This window comes from Rhinatrema bivittatum, chromosome 3 (assembly GCF_901001135.1).
Source record: "Rhinatrema bivittatum chromosome 3, aRhiBiv1.1, whole genome shotgun sequence".
In the NCBI taxonomy this organism is placed as follows: domain Eukaryota; kingdom Metazoa; phylum Chordata; class Amphibia; order Gymnophiona; family Rhinatrematidae; genus Rhinatrema; species Rhinatrema bivittatum.
Genome location: NC_042617.1, coordinates 492,781,449 through 492,796,391, shown reverse-complemented (window position 1 = coordinate 492,796,391; position 14,943 = coordinate 492,781,449). Strand labels below are relative to the sequence as shown.

The 14,943-nt window shown below is 45.9% G+C and overlaps 1 protein-coding gene across 1 annotated transcript in view; it reads right to left on the bottom strand.

Moving 5' to 3' along the window:
* LOC115088123 (cytochrome P450 2K6-like) overlaps positions 1-14,943 on the bottom strand; it is a 108,674-nt gene that overhangs the window by 9,012 nt on the left and 84,719 nt on the right. The window contains exon 7 of the mRNA XM_029596096.1: positions 12,956-13,140. Coding sequence (XP_029451956.1) covers positions 12,956-13,140 — 185 coding nt within the window. The remainder of the gene's footprint in view (positions 1-12,955; positions 13,141-14,943) is intronic.

Below are 14,943 nucleotides of genomic sequence, written 5' to 3'. Positions count from 1 at the left end.
GATGTGAAAGTATCCTTAATAATGACAATAATACAATTAATATTATTTTTCTTGTACATATCATTGTTAAGATCTATAGCATATAAATAATAAACCTTTGAGTCCTCCTAGAATTGTACCTCCAACACCAGATTTTATAACTCTTTAACTTGACGGGTCAAAAATAAAGAACTGATTTCAAATGAAACTATACCTCTTTTGAGAGCTAGAGATGTAATAAAGGCGTTGAGCATTTTAAGTTTTTAGGGTGGCAAATCAGATTATTTACTGTCAGCAAATGAAATTGATCAGATGTAATGTCAGAAGATCTCAGAGTCTTGTGAAATAAAACCCATTAGGCAGATTTTTAGGAAGATTCTGCAGTCCATTATCAGCTTCATTACAATATACTTAATCATCATTACCCCCTTTTTAAATATGTAGAATTGCTCTTCTGACATTAGCAATACATGAAATTTGATGGAAAAAAATCCACTGTGTTATAAAAAATGTGAAGGAATACTTAAATTTAAAAAATGCCATAGAAATGAGTGGGATTACACTGCTGCCAGAGTTATTCCTATCTAAGAGAATCTTATGTATTTGACTCTGACAGCTTCAGGAAGTGAATAATTCTGTATTTGTATTCAGGAGCATTAATGCTGATGAGTTCATTTATGACTTGTCTATGGTAGTTCGCTCTTCAGCATGGCATATTTATTTTCCCAGAAATTATAAATTTGATTTTGCCCAAATAGCTCCCGTTATGACATTTAGCTTTTGGCAAATCAAGTATCTGCTGTATAAATAGCAAAGGTAGGTATGATGTGGAATGGTAACAGGCTAAAATTTTACTGAAAAAAAGAGTAGATTAAATGGTCAGTTTTTTCAATGGAGAAAGGTAAATAGTGGAATGCTCCAGGGACATGTTCTGGGAACAGTGTTTAACTTTTTTTTTTTTTTTAATATATTCTTTATTTATGAATTTTTTCAATAAAATTACAAGAATAAACCTTGACTGAAATTACAGAAATTATTATATCATGAAATAATATAATTACCATTAGCATATACATTCATATTCAATGGGTATATCAACAATGATTTCTTTGTTTTTCATAGGTAAAAAGAGGGGGGGAGGAGATCCAAAGGAAAAAAAAAAGAGAAGTACATCATTGAAATAATTTTCACTTAACTTAGTATCTCTCTATATATTGACTCCGAGCATTTTAACTTAGGCCCTTCCATCCAAAAACTTTCTCAATTGGTCTGGCATAAAGAACACGTATATATTTCCAGCAAATTTTACAATGCACCTGCAGGGAAAACGGAGAGCAAAGCTAGCCCCTTTGGCCAAAACCTCCGGGCGCATAGCTAAAAATGATCTCCTTCGTTGTTGGGTGGGGCGTGATAGGTCAGGATATACCCTCACCACCCCTCCCATGAAAACCTCATTAATATTTTGAAAAAATGCTTTCATCAAAAAGTTTTTCTCTGTTTCAGTGTAAAATTGAACAAATAATGTGGCCCTTTCCGTGATTTCCAATTCCGAATTCTCCAAATATTGTGTCAAATTATTGGAAGTCTCTCTTTCTCCTCCAACGGAACTTTGTAAACTACTCCTTAAAAAGAAGAGTTTTTTTACAGTCGGAACTTTTGCAGCTTCAATCTTGAGTGATTCCATGGCAAAACGCTTGAAAGTCACCAAAACAGGCTCACCCATTACTTTGGGAAAATTAACCAATCTTGCATTAGAACAACGTACATAATTTTCAACAGACTCCAGTCTCCTTTGAGATGTTATACAATCCTTCATAATTGAAGCATTTTGGGATTGTGTCTGATTTACTTTAGTAGTTAAATCTTGAATGCAATTTGTATGGTTTTGGATCAGCAAAGTATGTTCTTTTTTAACAGATTCAACTTTTGATTCAAATTTGCCAAGCAATTGAGATTGAGTGTTCAGAGTCCGAGCCATGGTAGCCATTAATTCCCAAATGGCTTCCAGTGTTATAACTGCTGGCTTCTCAAACTCCAAGGGACTTAGAATGTTTCCTCCCAATTCCCCCAGTGGAGCCTCTCTTGATATTCTTTGAGATTCCTCACTGCCCGAGTTAACCTCGGGTCTTTCACATACCTCCAACAAATGGGGGAGGGGAAGTCCTGCTCCGTATGGAGGAGTAGATCCCTCTCGTTGTTCACCCGCAGCTGGTGTTGCTTCCGGGGTTACAATTCCACTGCTCGATCGGAGGGGAGAGCTACTCAGCAGACCTCGGGGTGCTGGTGGGCTCAAGGTGATCTCGCCTGGTGATAGTACCACTTCCCCCGGTTCCACCACAGCGGCGCTTGGATTCCCCACCACCGGAGATACCGACGCAAACTCGGTGATGTAACGTTGCCCCGCAGGACTGGGTAGGCTTGAGGGATAAACTCTTACCCTTCCTTTGTGCTTATGAGGCATATTTGGAAAATTAAACCTCTTCGGAAAGTTTTAAACAAGAAAATTGTAAGCGCTGTGCGGAGCAACTCGGTTCAGCGTCTGCTGGCGGCGGCCATCTTGGCTCCTCCAGTCCCAACCTTAACTTATTTATTAATAATCTGGAAAAGGAAACAATGAGTGAAGTGATGATATTTGAAGATGACATGAAAATATTCAAAATTGTTAAAATACAAGCAGAAGATGATAGTGAGGTACCTCAGATTAAATTTCCAAGACTGGGGAACTGTGCATCTAAATGGTGAATGAAATTTAGTGAGGAAAAGTACAAAGTGATGCACATAGTGTTGCGATCCTGCCCGCAAGGAGCACGGGCAGGCTCTTACCTTCGCTGCCAGTCGGGCCGCTGACGCTGCTGCTTCCCCTGAATCAGCTGGGGCCGTCCCCGCAGCTGTTTCCATGCTGCTGGGAGCTCCTCCATGCGGCTGGGACTGCTGCTGTTGCTCCAGCTCTCCCCCGATGTCCTGCTTCACTGCCGGGGTCTTCAGCCGGCAGGGAGACCGTCCCTGCCGGTGCCTGCTTCAGCCCGGGTCCTCGCTCGGCAGGGAAGCCGTCCCTGCCAGTGCCTGCCGGTGCCTGCAGCCTGCTACAGCTCTCTACTCTGCCTGCAGTCTTACCTCTCTTCCTGGGGCTGTCTTCACAGCATGGAGCCATTCCCGCAGCCAGCCCTTCTTCTCTTCCTGCCTTCCTGCTTCAGTCTTCGCGGCTGGGAGCCGCTCCAGCAGCCTGCCACCTCTCCAGCTTCAGGGCAGGGCTGCTCCGCCACCTGCCTGGCTTCCTTGTGCTCTCCACATGGCTGAGGACGCCACCAGCTTCCAGCTTTCTCTTCTTTCCAGCTCTCCAGCTTCCTAGGGCGCGGGCACGGGCCTCTCTCCTCCTCTTCTAGGGCCAGCCAGGTGTGGCCCCCTGCTGACCCCTCCCTGGGCATTGTCCTCATCAGCCCTACAAAAGGGCTCAGCGTCCAGCCTAACTTTGCCTTCGCAAGGAGTTGGTCACTCCTGAGATCCTTCGCTCCAGGAGTCGTCCGTGGTCCAGCACTTCTGCAAGATCCTGTGTTTCCTGTTACTTGTTGGAGCTCCTCGTCTTGTCCAGATGTCCGCCTTCTGTTCCAGTCCAGATGTCTGCCTTCTGTTCCAGTCCTGATGTCCGCTTGCTGTTCCAGTCCCAAGGTCTGTTTCTTGATCCAGTATCCGTGTTCCAGTCCTGATGTTACCTGCTGTTCCAGATGTCCATGTTCCAGAGAGGGAGTGAAAATGAAGGAGCCAGCAAAACTTGTCTGCATAGATGACAAAGTTCCCAGGACTGTTGTTGAGGTGTGGGTTGATTCTCCCAGCCAGATCAATGAGAGCATTCAGAGTTTCAGGAAGTTCATGGGTGACTAGCTTATCCTTCACCCAAGATGACAGTCCCTCCAAGAAGATACTACGGAGGCTATCCTCTCTTCAGTTCAATGCTGTGGCCATGGTCTGAAACTCAATGGCATAGTCCATTAAGGGCCAATTGCACTGATGAAGGTGTAGAAGGTCCAAACCTACAGTGGCCAGCCTGCCGGATTCATCGAACATGAGTTTGAAGGCCTTGACAAATTGTTGCAGATCTTGCAGAAGGGAATGCCCATGCTCCTACAAGGGAGAGGAACAGGTCAAGGCTTTCCCATCCAGAAGTGAGAGCATGAAGGTGGTCTTGACTGAATCACTGGGAAACAATGCCGACTGGAGAGAGAAGTGCATGAAGCATTGTTTCAAGAAACCACAGCACTGCTTCAGATCTCCAGTGTACCAGGGAGAAACTGGTAGATGTATCAAGGGCACACCTGGTATGGACGGAGGCACAATGGCGAATGCAGCAGCCGAGGCTGCTGTTGCATCCAGGTGGGCACTGAGTCATTCCATGGAGCCTGCCAGGAGCTCAAGAAATTGCTGCTGCTGCTGGATCTTCTGCACCAGGCCAAGAATGGCCTGTAGGCTCCAAAGGTCCGCCGGGTCCATGGCCTCAGCGATCTGTTGTGAAAATGGACCCTTGGGCCAAGGTGGAGTTGGTGCAACCCAGAGGGAGGAGTCCTGTAGGTCCCCACTGTCAGCAGGCAGAGCTGCTTAGAGCAGATTCCCAACAGGAGCTTCACCAATACCAGCCCTCATTCCCCTTAGGTTGAACCCTCAGGTGCTGGGGCTGGTTGGACTTAGGTGCGGGCCTCTGTGATGATGTAGATCTGTCATGTAGGAAGTTACAGGCCAGCAAGAAAGAAGCGGAGTCAGTACGAGCAGAGGTCAGGGCAGGCGGCAGGCAGCAGAGACTGGTGTAGGCTGTGGTCAGAGGTAGGTGGAGTTCATGCAGTGTTGTGGTCTGGGCAGAGGTCTGGGAAGGCAGAGTTCAAGCAAGTCAAAGAGCAGGCAGTGGTTGAAAAGCAGGTGGAGGTCAAGCAGCATCAAAGTACAAACCAAAGTCAGCTAGGAGTCCAATCTGAAGGGCGAGGAGGAGAGGAACAAAAGGACAAGCAAGATGCTGAAGACAGATGAGGGAAGGCAGATCATGAAAACAAGAACTCATGAGAAGACCAGACTTGCAGGAACAGGAACTCAAGACAACACTCAGTGGAACCAGAAACAGGGAGGCAAGGATCAGGTCAGGAACCAAGAATGCAGAGGCAAACTGCTACTCCAATGGAAATGACCTATTACCAAGGCATCTGAGGGGCAGCAGAGGAAGCCTTAAATAGGGAGCTGCTCCAGACATCAACAGAGGGAGCCACAGGGAATTTCCCCCTGTGGTCTCATTAAATGGCAGCAAGTTCAGTGCAGGCATGCATCTAAGGATTCCCAGGGCAGCTGGTGGCAGCGTTCCTCAAACTGTCTCTTAGGGCTTGTTCTGGCGTGGTGGCCTGCCACGCTTTTATCTGGGGAGCCTACCTCAATGCCGGAGTATCTCACCTGCCTATCAGGGCTGGAGGTAAGAGCAGTTAGTTGTGGATCCATCCTGCAACCAGCCAAATGCTTCAGTTTTTTCCATCCATTCCTTCTTTAGGTTTTTATTCAATGCTTTGAATGTCAGGATTGGTTCCATATGACATAATATTCATCATCCTGATCTGACCACACCAGCTGTCAGTTTGAATCCTCTGGGTGTACTGCATGAGCTTTTACCCATTTACCTGCAATAGCTTCATGCCAGTTTGATTCTTTTTTCAATGTTCTTTTCAAATTCTCTTATAATTCACTGGATTACAGCATCCATTTTAGATTACATTCCTAGGCAAACCAACTATGGAAAGGCCTGATCCCAGTGAGCCATAAACTTTTAGCAGCCTAACATCTTCCAAGTCTGAGCCTCAGTCTGAAAGACTTGAGTAATTGAATGTCAATGAAGAGGTCTTCTCTATTCCACAATTCCACCACCCCGCAGATGTAAGGTGAATTGGAACTGGAATGTCTTGTTGCATTAGGGTGTTTTTACCTTAGCACAGGCCCAGCAAAGGGGAAGTCAGTCTCCAAACATGAAACACCCTCCCCCCCTCCCCCTGCCCCTCCCTAGCCCCTTCTCCATTGATGCCATAAGGAATCTATATCAGGCCTTCTCCAGAGATTTCTTCTGGCTTTGTCTGGCACTTTGATAAATCCATTATCTTCTGGCTTCCAGATAATTCAATTAGTCCTTTGCCATATAGTTTAAGGTTAGAATTTAAGATTGCCTTTATAATTGCATGCTCTGGGAAATAAGACAGTTTGCAAAGGTCACTTGCTTGATCTAAGAGATGTAAGAACTAATTCTTGGCCAAATAGTGTCTGGTGTTTGATCTGAAAAGGTGCTAATGGTAAGTATTGTTAGAAACAAGAGAGGAGATTAGCTGAGAAGATCAAATCACTTGGAGATTGTTTTGAGGTATTTTGTTTAAAATTGCCTTAGAAATAATTGCTTAAGAAGCACAGATATAGATAGGAAAATCAGAACTGAGTAAACCTCAATTCTGTAGGAGTGTTGACAGCAGAAGCTGCATTTGCTGGTCGGTAAGTAGGACTTCCTGAGAAAGTGTGCTTAAATCCAGTAAAGAAATTTGTTGGAGAGTTGAACTATTACTGTGTGTATTTAATTGCAGTCAAGGAAGCAGTTAGAGAGCTTGAATCAATCATTTGCAGTTTAAGATTTGAATTTAATTCTAAAAATGGAGTATCAATTAGTTAAATGACCTGATTTCAAATAATATATTTATACCAGAACTCCTATAGATGACATATTGCACCCAAACAGAGTTACATAAGCATCATAATATGAGTGCTTTAAATATATTGAACTGTGCAACAGCCCTCATCAAACCACAGTCAGTTTGAATCAATTATTTTTATTTTAACTGTGATATTCTATCATCATAATGTGTCCTCTATCCACAGAGACATTATGTCCGATACAATGACTTTTCACAGCAGTGACCCATGAAGCAGGCAATCAGCTTAAACACCGATGTCTGGTCTCTTGCCAGTAAATCAGTTGACTCTGCTAGAGGACCACACAGTTTTAAATATATCATACGTTGATCTGTGCCCTTCCGGAGGAAGTGGTGAAGACTAAAACTGTGAAGGATTTCAAAGGGGCATGGGATAAACTCTGTGGATCCATAAAGGCTAGAGGATGGGAATAAAGCCACCATTCCAGCATGCCATAGGGGTGGCATGCTGGAATGGTGGCTACTACCTGGTGATTACTACCCTTTAGGGATGTGAATCATTTTACTGACGATTGAAAATATCGTACAATATTTTCAAACTCATCAGATATCGGGGGGTCCCCGAAACCGATAGGAAAACCCCACGAAATTTTCGTGGGGTTCTCTTATCATTTTTTGGGGGGGTGGGAAGAAAGGGCACCCAAAAACAACCCCCAAACCCACTCCGACCCTTTAAATCTAGTTCTTTAGCATCCCCCACCCTCCCAACCCCTCCAAAACTTTCTTAAAGTACCTGGTGGTCCAGCGGGGGTCCCGGGAGCGATCTCCCGCTCTCGGGCCATCGGCTGCCAGTAAACAAAATAGCGCCGATGGCCCTTTGCCCTTACCATGTGACAGGGGCTATCGGTGCCATTGGCCGGTCCCTGTTACATGGTAGGAGCAACAGACGGCCAGCACCATCTTTAAAAATGGCGCAGGCCATCCATTGCTCCAACCATGTGACAGGGGCCGGCCAATGGCACCGATAGCCCCTGTCACATGGTAAGGGCAAAGGGCCATCGGCGCCATTTTGATTAGTGGCAGCCGATGACCCGAGAGCGGGAGATCGCTCCCGGGACCCCCACTGGACCACCAGTTACTTTAAAAAAGTTTTGGGAGGGGTTGGGAGGGTGACAGTAGCTAAAGGAAGTTTTAAAGGGTCGGGTGGGTTTAGGGGTTGTTTTTGTGTGCCATTTTTCCTGCCCTCCCCCAAAATGATAAGCGAACCCCATGAACAATTTTGTGGGGTTTTCCTATCGGTTTCGGGAAGCCCCCGATTTCTGACGAGTTTGAAAATATCGTACGATATTTTCAATCGTCAGAAAAACGATTCACATCCCTAGCCCCTAACCCCTACACTAATACCTAAACCTCACCTCGAGTTACTAGGTGGGCCTCCCATAGAGATATAAATACCTATCTAGTGTGAGGGCATTATGGCTAGTCTCTCTCTCTCTCTCTCTCTCACTCACCACATTCTAGCACTTATGAAAAAGTGATTACCCTAACTTAGGTATAATTGCAATAAACTCCCTATTACCATAAAACACACCCCTTTTCCCATCGCATGCAATATTTACTAGGGATGTGAATCGTGTGATCGATCGTCTTAACGATCGATTTTGGCTGGGGGGTGAGGGAAATCTGATCGTCATGTTTTTTGGGGTTTTTTTTAAATAGTAAAAAATCGTAAATCGGGGGAGGGCGGAAAAACCGGCACACCAAAACAACCCTAAAACCCAACCCGACCCTTTAAAACAAATCCCCCACCCTCCCGAACCCCCCCAAAATGTTTTAAATTACCTGGGGTCCAGTGGGGGGGTCCCGGCGCGATCTCCCGTGATCTTCCGCTCTCGGGCCACGGCTGCGTTAATAGAAATGGCGCCGGTGGTCCTTTGCCCTTACCATATGACAGGGCAAAGGAAGCGCCGGTGCCATTTTGGTTCCTGTCACCCGACGTCACGAGTGCAGGAGATCGCTCCCGGACCCCCACTGGACCCCCAGGGACTTTTGGCCAGCTTGGGGGGGCCTCCTGACCCCCACAAGACTTGCCAAAAGTCCAGCGGGGGTCCGGGAGCGACTTCCTGCACTCGCGCTGTATTGCCAATATTCAAAATGGCGCCGGCGCTACCCTTGCCCTCACTATGTTATACGACCCGTATGACATAGTGAGGGCAAAAGTCGCTCCCGGACCCCCGCTGGACTTTTGGCAAGTCTTGTGTGGGTCAGGAGGCCCCCCCAAGCTGGTCAAAAGTCCCTGGGGGTCCAGCGGGGGTCCGGGAGCGATCTCCTGCACTCGTGACGTCGGGTGACAGGAACCAAAATGGCGCCGGCGCTACCTTTGCCCTGTCATATGGTAAGGGCAAAGGGCCACCGGCGCCATTTCTATTAACGCAGCCGTGGCCCTAGAGCGGAAGATCACGGGAGATCGCGCCGGGACCCCCCCACTGGACCCCATGTAATTTAAAACATTTTGGGGGGGTTCGGGAGGGTGGGGGATTTGTTTTAAAGGGTCGGGGTGGGTTTTAGGGTTGTTTTGGTGTGCCGGTTTTCCCGCCCTCCCCCGATTTACGATTTTTTGACGATAAATCAAGGGAATTGTTATTGTATTGCGGCTCTAACGATTTTTGACGATTTAAAATATATCTGACGATTGTTTTAAATCGTCAAAAAACGATTCACATCCCTAATATTTACCGCATTTTGATATATCCAGGCCTAAGTTAGACCTGCAGGTCTAAACTTAAATGGATAATAGTGATTTGAGTTGCATGGTCAAAGCATTGATGAAAGGAGATAATTTGTACTGTTGAATTTTTTGTAATGGAGAAAAATGGTTCAGAGGGAGACCCATGGGCAGCAGGCTGCAGTAATCAAAGTGGGAGCTGATAAGAGAGTGGATAAAGGCTTTGGTAGTGAGTTCAGAAAGGAAGGGAAAAATTTTGGTGAAGGAATAGGCAGGTTTTAGCAGTGTTTTGAATGTGTGTAGAGGAGTTGAGGGTAGAATCAGAACAAATCAGAAAATATTTCTTGACAAAAATGATAGGGAATGCCCTCTTGGAAGAGGTTGTGAGACAAGAATGGTATGGCATTCAAAACTAGGGATGTGAATCGTTTTTTGACGATTTAAAATATCGTCCGATATATTTTAAATCGTCAAAAAATCGTTAGGGCCACGATACAATACCAATTCCCCCGATTTATCGTTAAAAAATCGTAAATCGGGGGAAGGGGGAGGGCAGGAAAACGGCACACTAAAACCCCCTAAAACCCACCCCCGACCCTTTAAATTAAATCCCCCACCCTCCCGAACCCCCCCCCAATGCTTTAAATTACCTGGGGATCCGGCGGTGGTCCAGAACGGCGGCGGTCCGGAACGGCCCCCTCAATAGAATCGTGTTGTCTTCAGCCGGCGCCATTTTTCAAAATGGCTGCCGCAAAATGGCGGCGGCCATAGACAAAAACGATTCGACGGAGGAGGTCGTTCTGGACCCCCGCTGGACTTTTGGCAAGTCTTGTGGGGGTCAGGAGGCCCCCCCAAGCTGGCCAAAAGTTTCCTGGGAGTCCAGCGGGGTTCCGGGAGCGATTTCTCGCCGCGAATCGTTTTCGTACGGAAAATGGCGCCGGCAGATTGACTGCAGGTCATTCAGCGGCGGTCCGGAACCCCCGCTGAACGACCTCCTGCAGTCGATCTCCTGCCGGCGCCATTTTCCGTACGAAAACGATTCGCGGCGAGAAATCGCTCCCGGAACCCCGCTGGACTCCCAGGAAACTTTTGGCCAGCTTGGGGGGGCCTCCTGACCCCCACAAGACTTGCCAAAAGTCCAGCGGGGGTCCGGAACGACCTCCTCCGTTGAATCGTTTTTGTCTATGGCCGCCGCCATTTTGCGGCGGCCATTTTGAAAAATGGCGTCGGCTGAAGACAACACGATTCTATTGAGGGGGCCGTTCCGGACCGCCGCCGGATCCCCAGGTAATTTAAAGCATTTGGGGGGGGTTCGGGAGGGTGGGGGATTTAATTTAAAGGGTCGGGGTGGGTTTTAGGGGGGTTTAGTGTGCCGGCTCACGATTTTAACGATTTTTCACGATAGTTTACACACCCAAACGGCAACAATACGATTCCCTCCCCCTCCCAGCTGAAAACGATCGTTAAGACGATCGAGGACACGATTCACATCTCTATTCAAAACTGCCTAAAGGATAGAAATTAAGAAACAGGGTAATCCAAGTTAACTTTAGGTGTAAAATTTCTAAATGGAGTAACCTGCATGGAAGAGCAGTTAGCAGAACATAAGATTCGTCATACTGGGTCAGACTAAAGGTTCAGTAAGCCCAGTATCCTGTTCCAACAGTGGTCAAGCCAAGTCACAAATACCTGGCAGAATTGCAAAGATTGATAGATTCCATAGGGTAACCTGCACAGAGGGGCAGTTATCATCCTTAACAAAACACATGGGGGCAACTTGCAAGGAGCAGTAGTTACTAAACTTAACAGATGACATGGAGGTGACCTGTCCGGAACTGCAGTTACTACCCTTAACAACTTACTAAGCACTAAGGTACTATGTCTTGCAAGGTCCTGATACAGAACTGGCCAACTCTGGGAGCCACAAACAGGCCTGTTTTTAGGATATCCCTAATGAATATGCAAGAGATATATTTGCATACTATTTAAATAGCGCATTAAATCTTTCACATGAATATCTATTGTGGATATTCAGTAGCAAAACCACACTGCTGAATATATTCTGTTAAATCCAAAGTTAGCCTGGTAAGTTTGTCCAGCTAACTTTGGGACAGCCCTATCACGGCAATATGGCTAAGCTATCCGGCTAACTTTGCCCCACCCTGGGATTTCTCCAAAATGCCTCTACTTTATCTGGGTAAGTTTTACCTAACAGGCCGATACAGTAAAGCGCGGCCGCAGTTACCCCGTTTCTAACCCGCTGTGTACTCACAATTTCGCCGCGTAAGTCTAACCCGCGATTCACTATCTGTTTTTACCGATCCTTACTGCTTCTTTAACTCGACGTGTATCCCTTTCCGCCCGTGGCATGTATATGTATGTAAACGATCCGATTAGCTATTCCCTCCCATTCAGTAAAGTGTGCCCCGACTATTGCCTTTTTAACCTGCTATCTTGCCGCGTCTTTAACCTACCCTGACTCTTTGCGTTAATGTGGTTCACTGGTTGCTCAGCATATTCAATTTAAAGCTTTAACCTTGGTATTTAAGGCTCAGCATGATCCCATACATTCCATTGCACTGTCTGTATTCACAAGAATGTAATTATCTGATTCTACCACCAAAAGCCGCCCAGTCCCAAACCAACCCAATCCACAGAAAAAAAAATGCTTCTCGCACTTAGCCGCCCAGTCCCAAACCAACCCAATCCACAGAAAAAAAATGCTTCTCGCACTTAGCCGCCCAGTCCCAAACCAACCCAATCCACAGAAAAAAAATGCTTCTCGCACTTAGCCGCCCAGTCCCAAACCAAACCAATCCAATCCAATCCAAGCCCAAGCAGAGAGAGACGAAATTTCACAGTCCCAAACTTTCCCCCAGCCCCCGCTCACCTGCCCTGGCCGCGGCCACACAAGCCCCCAGCAGCAGCAGTAGAAGTAGAAGGGCAGCGAGAGAGAGCAGCTTCAGCAGCCCCACCGGCAAAGATGAATACGTCCACGCCTGTAGGTACAATATGGGCGCTCAAGGCAGCAAAGGTGCATGCGCACACGCCATGACCTCCTACGTCCAGTCAGTCACGGCGTGTGCGCATGTGCCTTCGCTGCCTTGAGCATCCATATTGGACGTACAGGCGTGCACGTATTCACTTTAGCCGGCGGGGCTGCTAAAGCCGCTCTCTCTCGCCGCTCTCTCTCGATGCCCTTCTACTGCTGCTGCTGGGGGCTTGCGTGGCCAAAGCCAGGGCAGGTGAGCGGGGGCTGGGGGAAAGTTTGGGACTGTGAAATTTCGTCTCTCTCTGCTGGGGCTTGGATTGGGTTGGTTTGGTTTGGGACTGGGCGGCTAAGTGCGAGAAGGATTTTTTTTCTGTAGATTGGGTTGGTTTGGGTTGTGCTCCATGCCTCCAGTTGCCGGCTGCTGGGGCTTGCTGGCGCCAGGAGCTCCAGGCAGCGGGGTCTGTAGGAGAGCCATCCACTTCCTGGTACCTGTCATTTCAAACATCATTTGAAATGACATTTGAAATGACAGGTACCAGCGCACCCAGGATACTGATTAACTGTTACTATAGGTTTTAGGGAAAGCAAATGAAATACTCAACTTACTTTTGGAATTAAATAGCCTTTAAATTTAATCTCTGAAGTTGTTTCCCTATGCACGCTCAGAGGCAAAATATTAGCATATCTTTGAATTTCATGGATGACTGCATCAGTATAAGGCATTATTTTCCGATACTCAGTTTTAGGCTGTGAGGATCCCATCACTGTTTCAATCTCCTCTTGAACTTTTCCTGAAAATAAATGTAGTAAGAAAAGGTCAAAATATAACATCTTTTTTATTTGGATTCTACTGAAAAGGTAAAAATGGCAACAGTGCCAGTCTGTGATTTTGAAAATCATGCCATGGTTTTAATAGAGTATGTTCATACATTCTTGTTGGGCATCACTGCACATCTGAGAAATACTATGCAAACATGCAAACTTTTTTTTTATTAGTCTCTGGGGCTCCAATTCAGCAAAGTTTCAAGATAAAGAAAAGCAAATAGTCTGTGACCTTGTTCTAACTCCCTATTGAATTGGTTTGATTTACCATGGTTACAAAGTTATTCTCAAGGAAATAACAGATATCATGGCTATGCCCAAAACTGCCCCCAAGATTCAGGATGATTCTGATACAAGGATCTTAGCATTTCAAAACTCCATGATCAACAGGAAATGATATATTAGAAACAGCAAAATCAACATGTTTTAGACTAAATCGGCAGTTGAGGGCAGGGGTCCCCAAACGTTTCACGAGATGGGCCATATAGTACAGGTGGGGGGGGGGGGGGAATAAGTCTCCATTGTAGATTGCTGAGTTGGGGGTGAGAGAATATGCCTGACCCTTTTGATGTTTTGAAATGGGGGGAAGCAGGGAAGAGGCATGGTTTCAAGGCCTGCAGAAAATAGTTAAAGTATCAGTAATAACAATTCTAGATTCATCAGAAAATGGCAATCCATCCATCACAGTGGCCAGGTCTTGCAGCTTGTGGGCTATAATGGGGATGGCCTACAGCAATGTCAAATCCGCAGAGTCCATGGCTTCAGCAACTTGTTGTATCTGTTGATGATAGGACTGAGGCATGATTGGCTCTACCTGCAGGGAAGAGCCCTGCAGGTCCCCACTGTCAGCAGGCAGACCCAGGCAAAGCAGAGACCAGTCGGGACCTTTACTTATATCAGCCTATGTTCCCCTCGGGTTGAGCCTTTGGATGCTGGGGCCAGCAAGACTTAGGTGTAGTCTCTGCTGATGGCAGAAGAGAAGGTACAGAGTAGCTAGGGTTGTAGGCAGGCAGTAGTCAGGAATATGTATTTATTTATAAAATGTATGAATCACTATATAGATCTTACAATAAGATCTTTCTTAGTAATGAACATCAAATTAATACATTACAATAAAAGACAAATAAAACAGTAAATTAATTATAATTATAATAATAAAATATGAAATTAAACAGTCATAAGCCATTTTGTTCCTGGTCTAAATAAATTCATTCATATGTCTGAGATCATCAACCAGGTCTTCAAATTACAAAGAAACCATAATAAATCAGTTTCCCCCCTCAAATACACTGGGAGTTCATTCCACAGCGTAGGTATAGTCATAGAAAAAGATCTTTTTTGTAACTTCATGTGCCAATAAATTTTTGGCAATGGAACCTGAAGCTGATGACTATACTGTGAACGTGAAGCTCTGGTTGATGATCTTCAGCAGAGTCAAGGGAACATATAAGGAGGGCCGTGTCCATGTCTTAAAAGCAAGTGCCAACAACTTAAACTTACATCTAAGTCTCACTGGGACATTGTGTAAATTTCAATAGTAAGGGGGAAGCTGACTCACATCTGGAACGACCCATTACTATCCTTACTGCCATGTTCTGTACTATTTGCAACTTTATGATCAGACATCCCGGAAGACCCCAATAAATTGCATTGCAATAATCTAACAGCATTAATAAATGCATATACCTCAGATTTCAAATCGGTAAAGGTTAAACATGTTTTTAATTGTCTTACCAAACACAATCGACCATAATCCGTACATAGAACAGAAC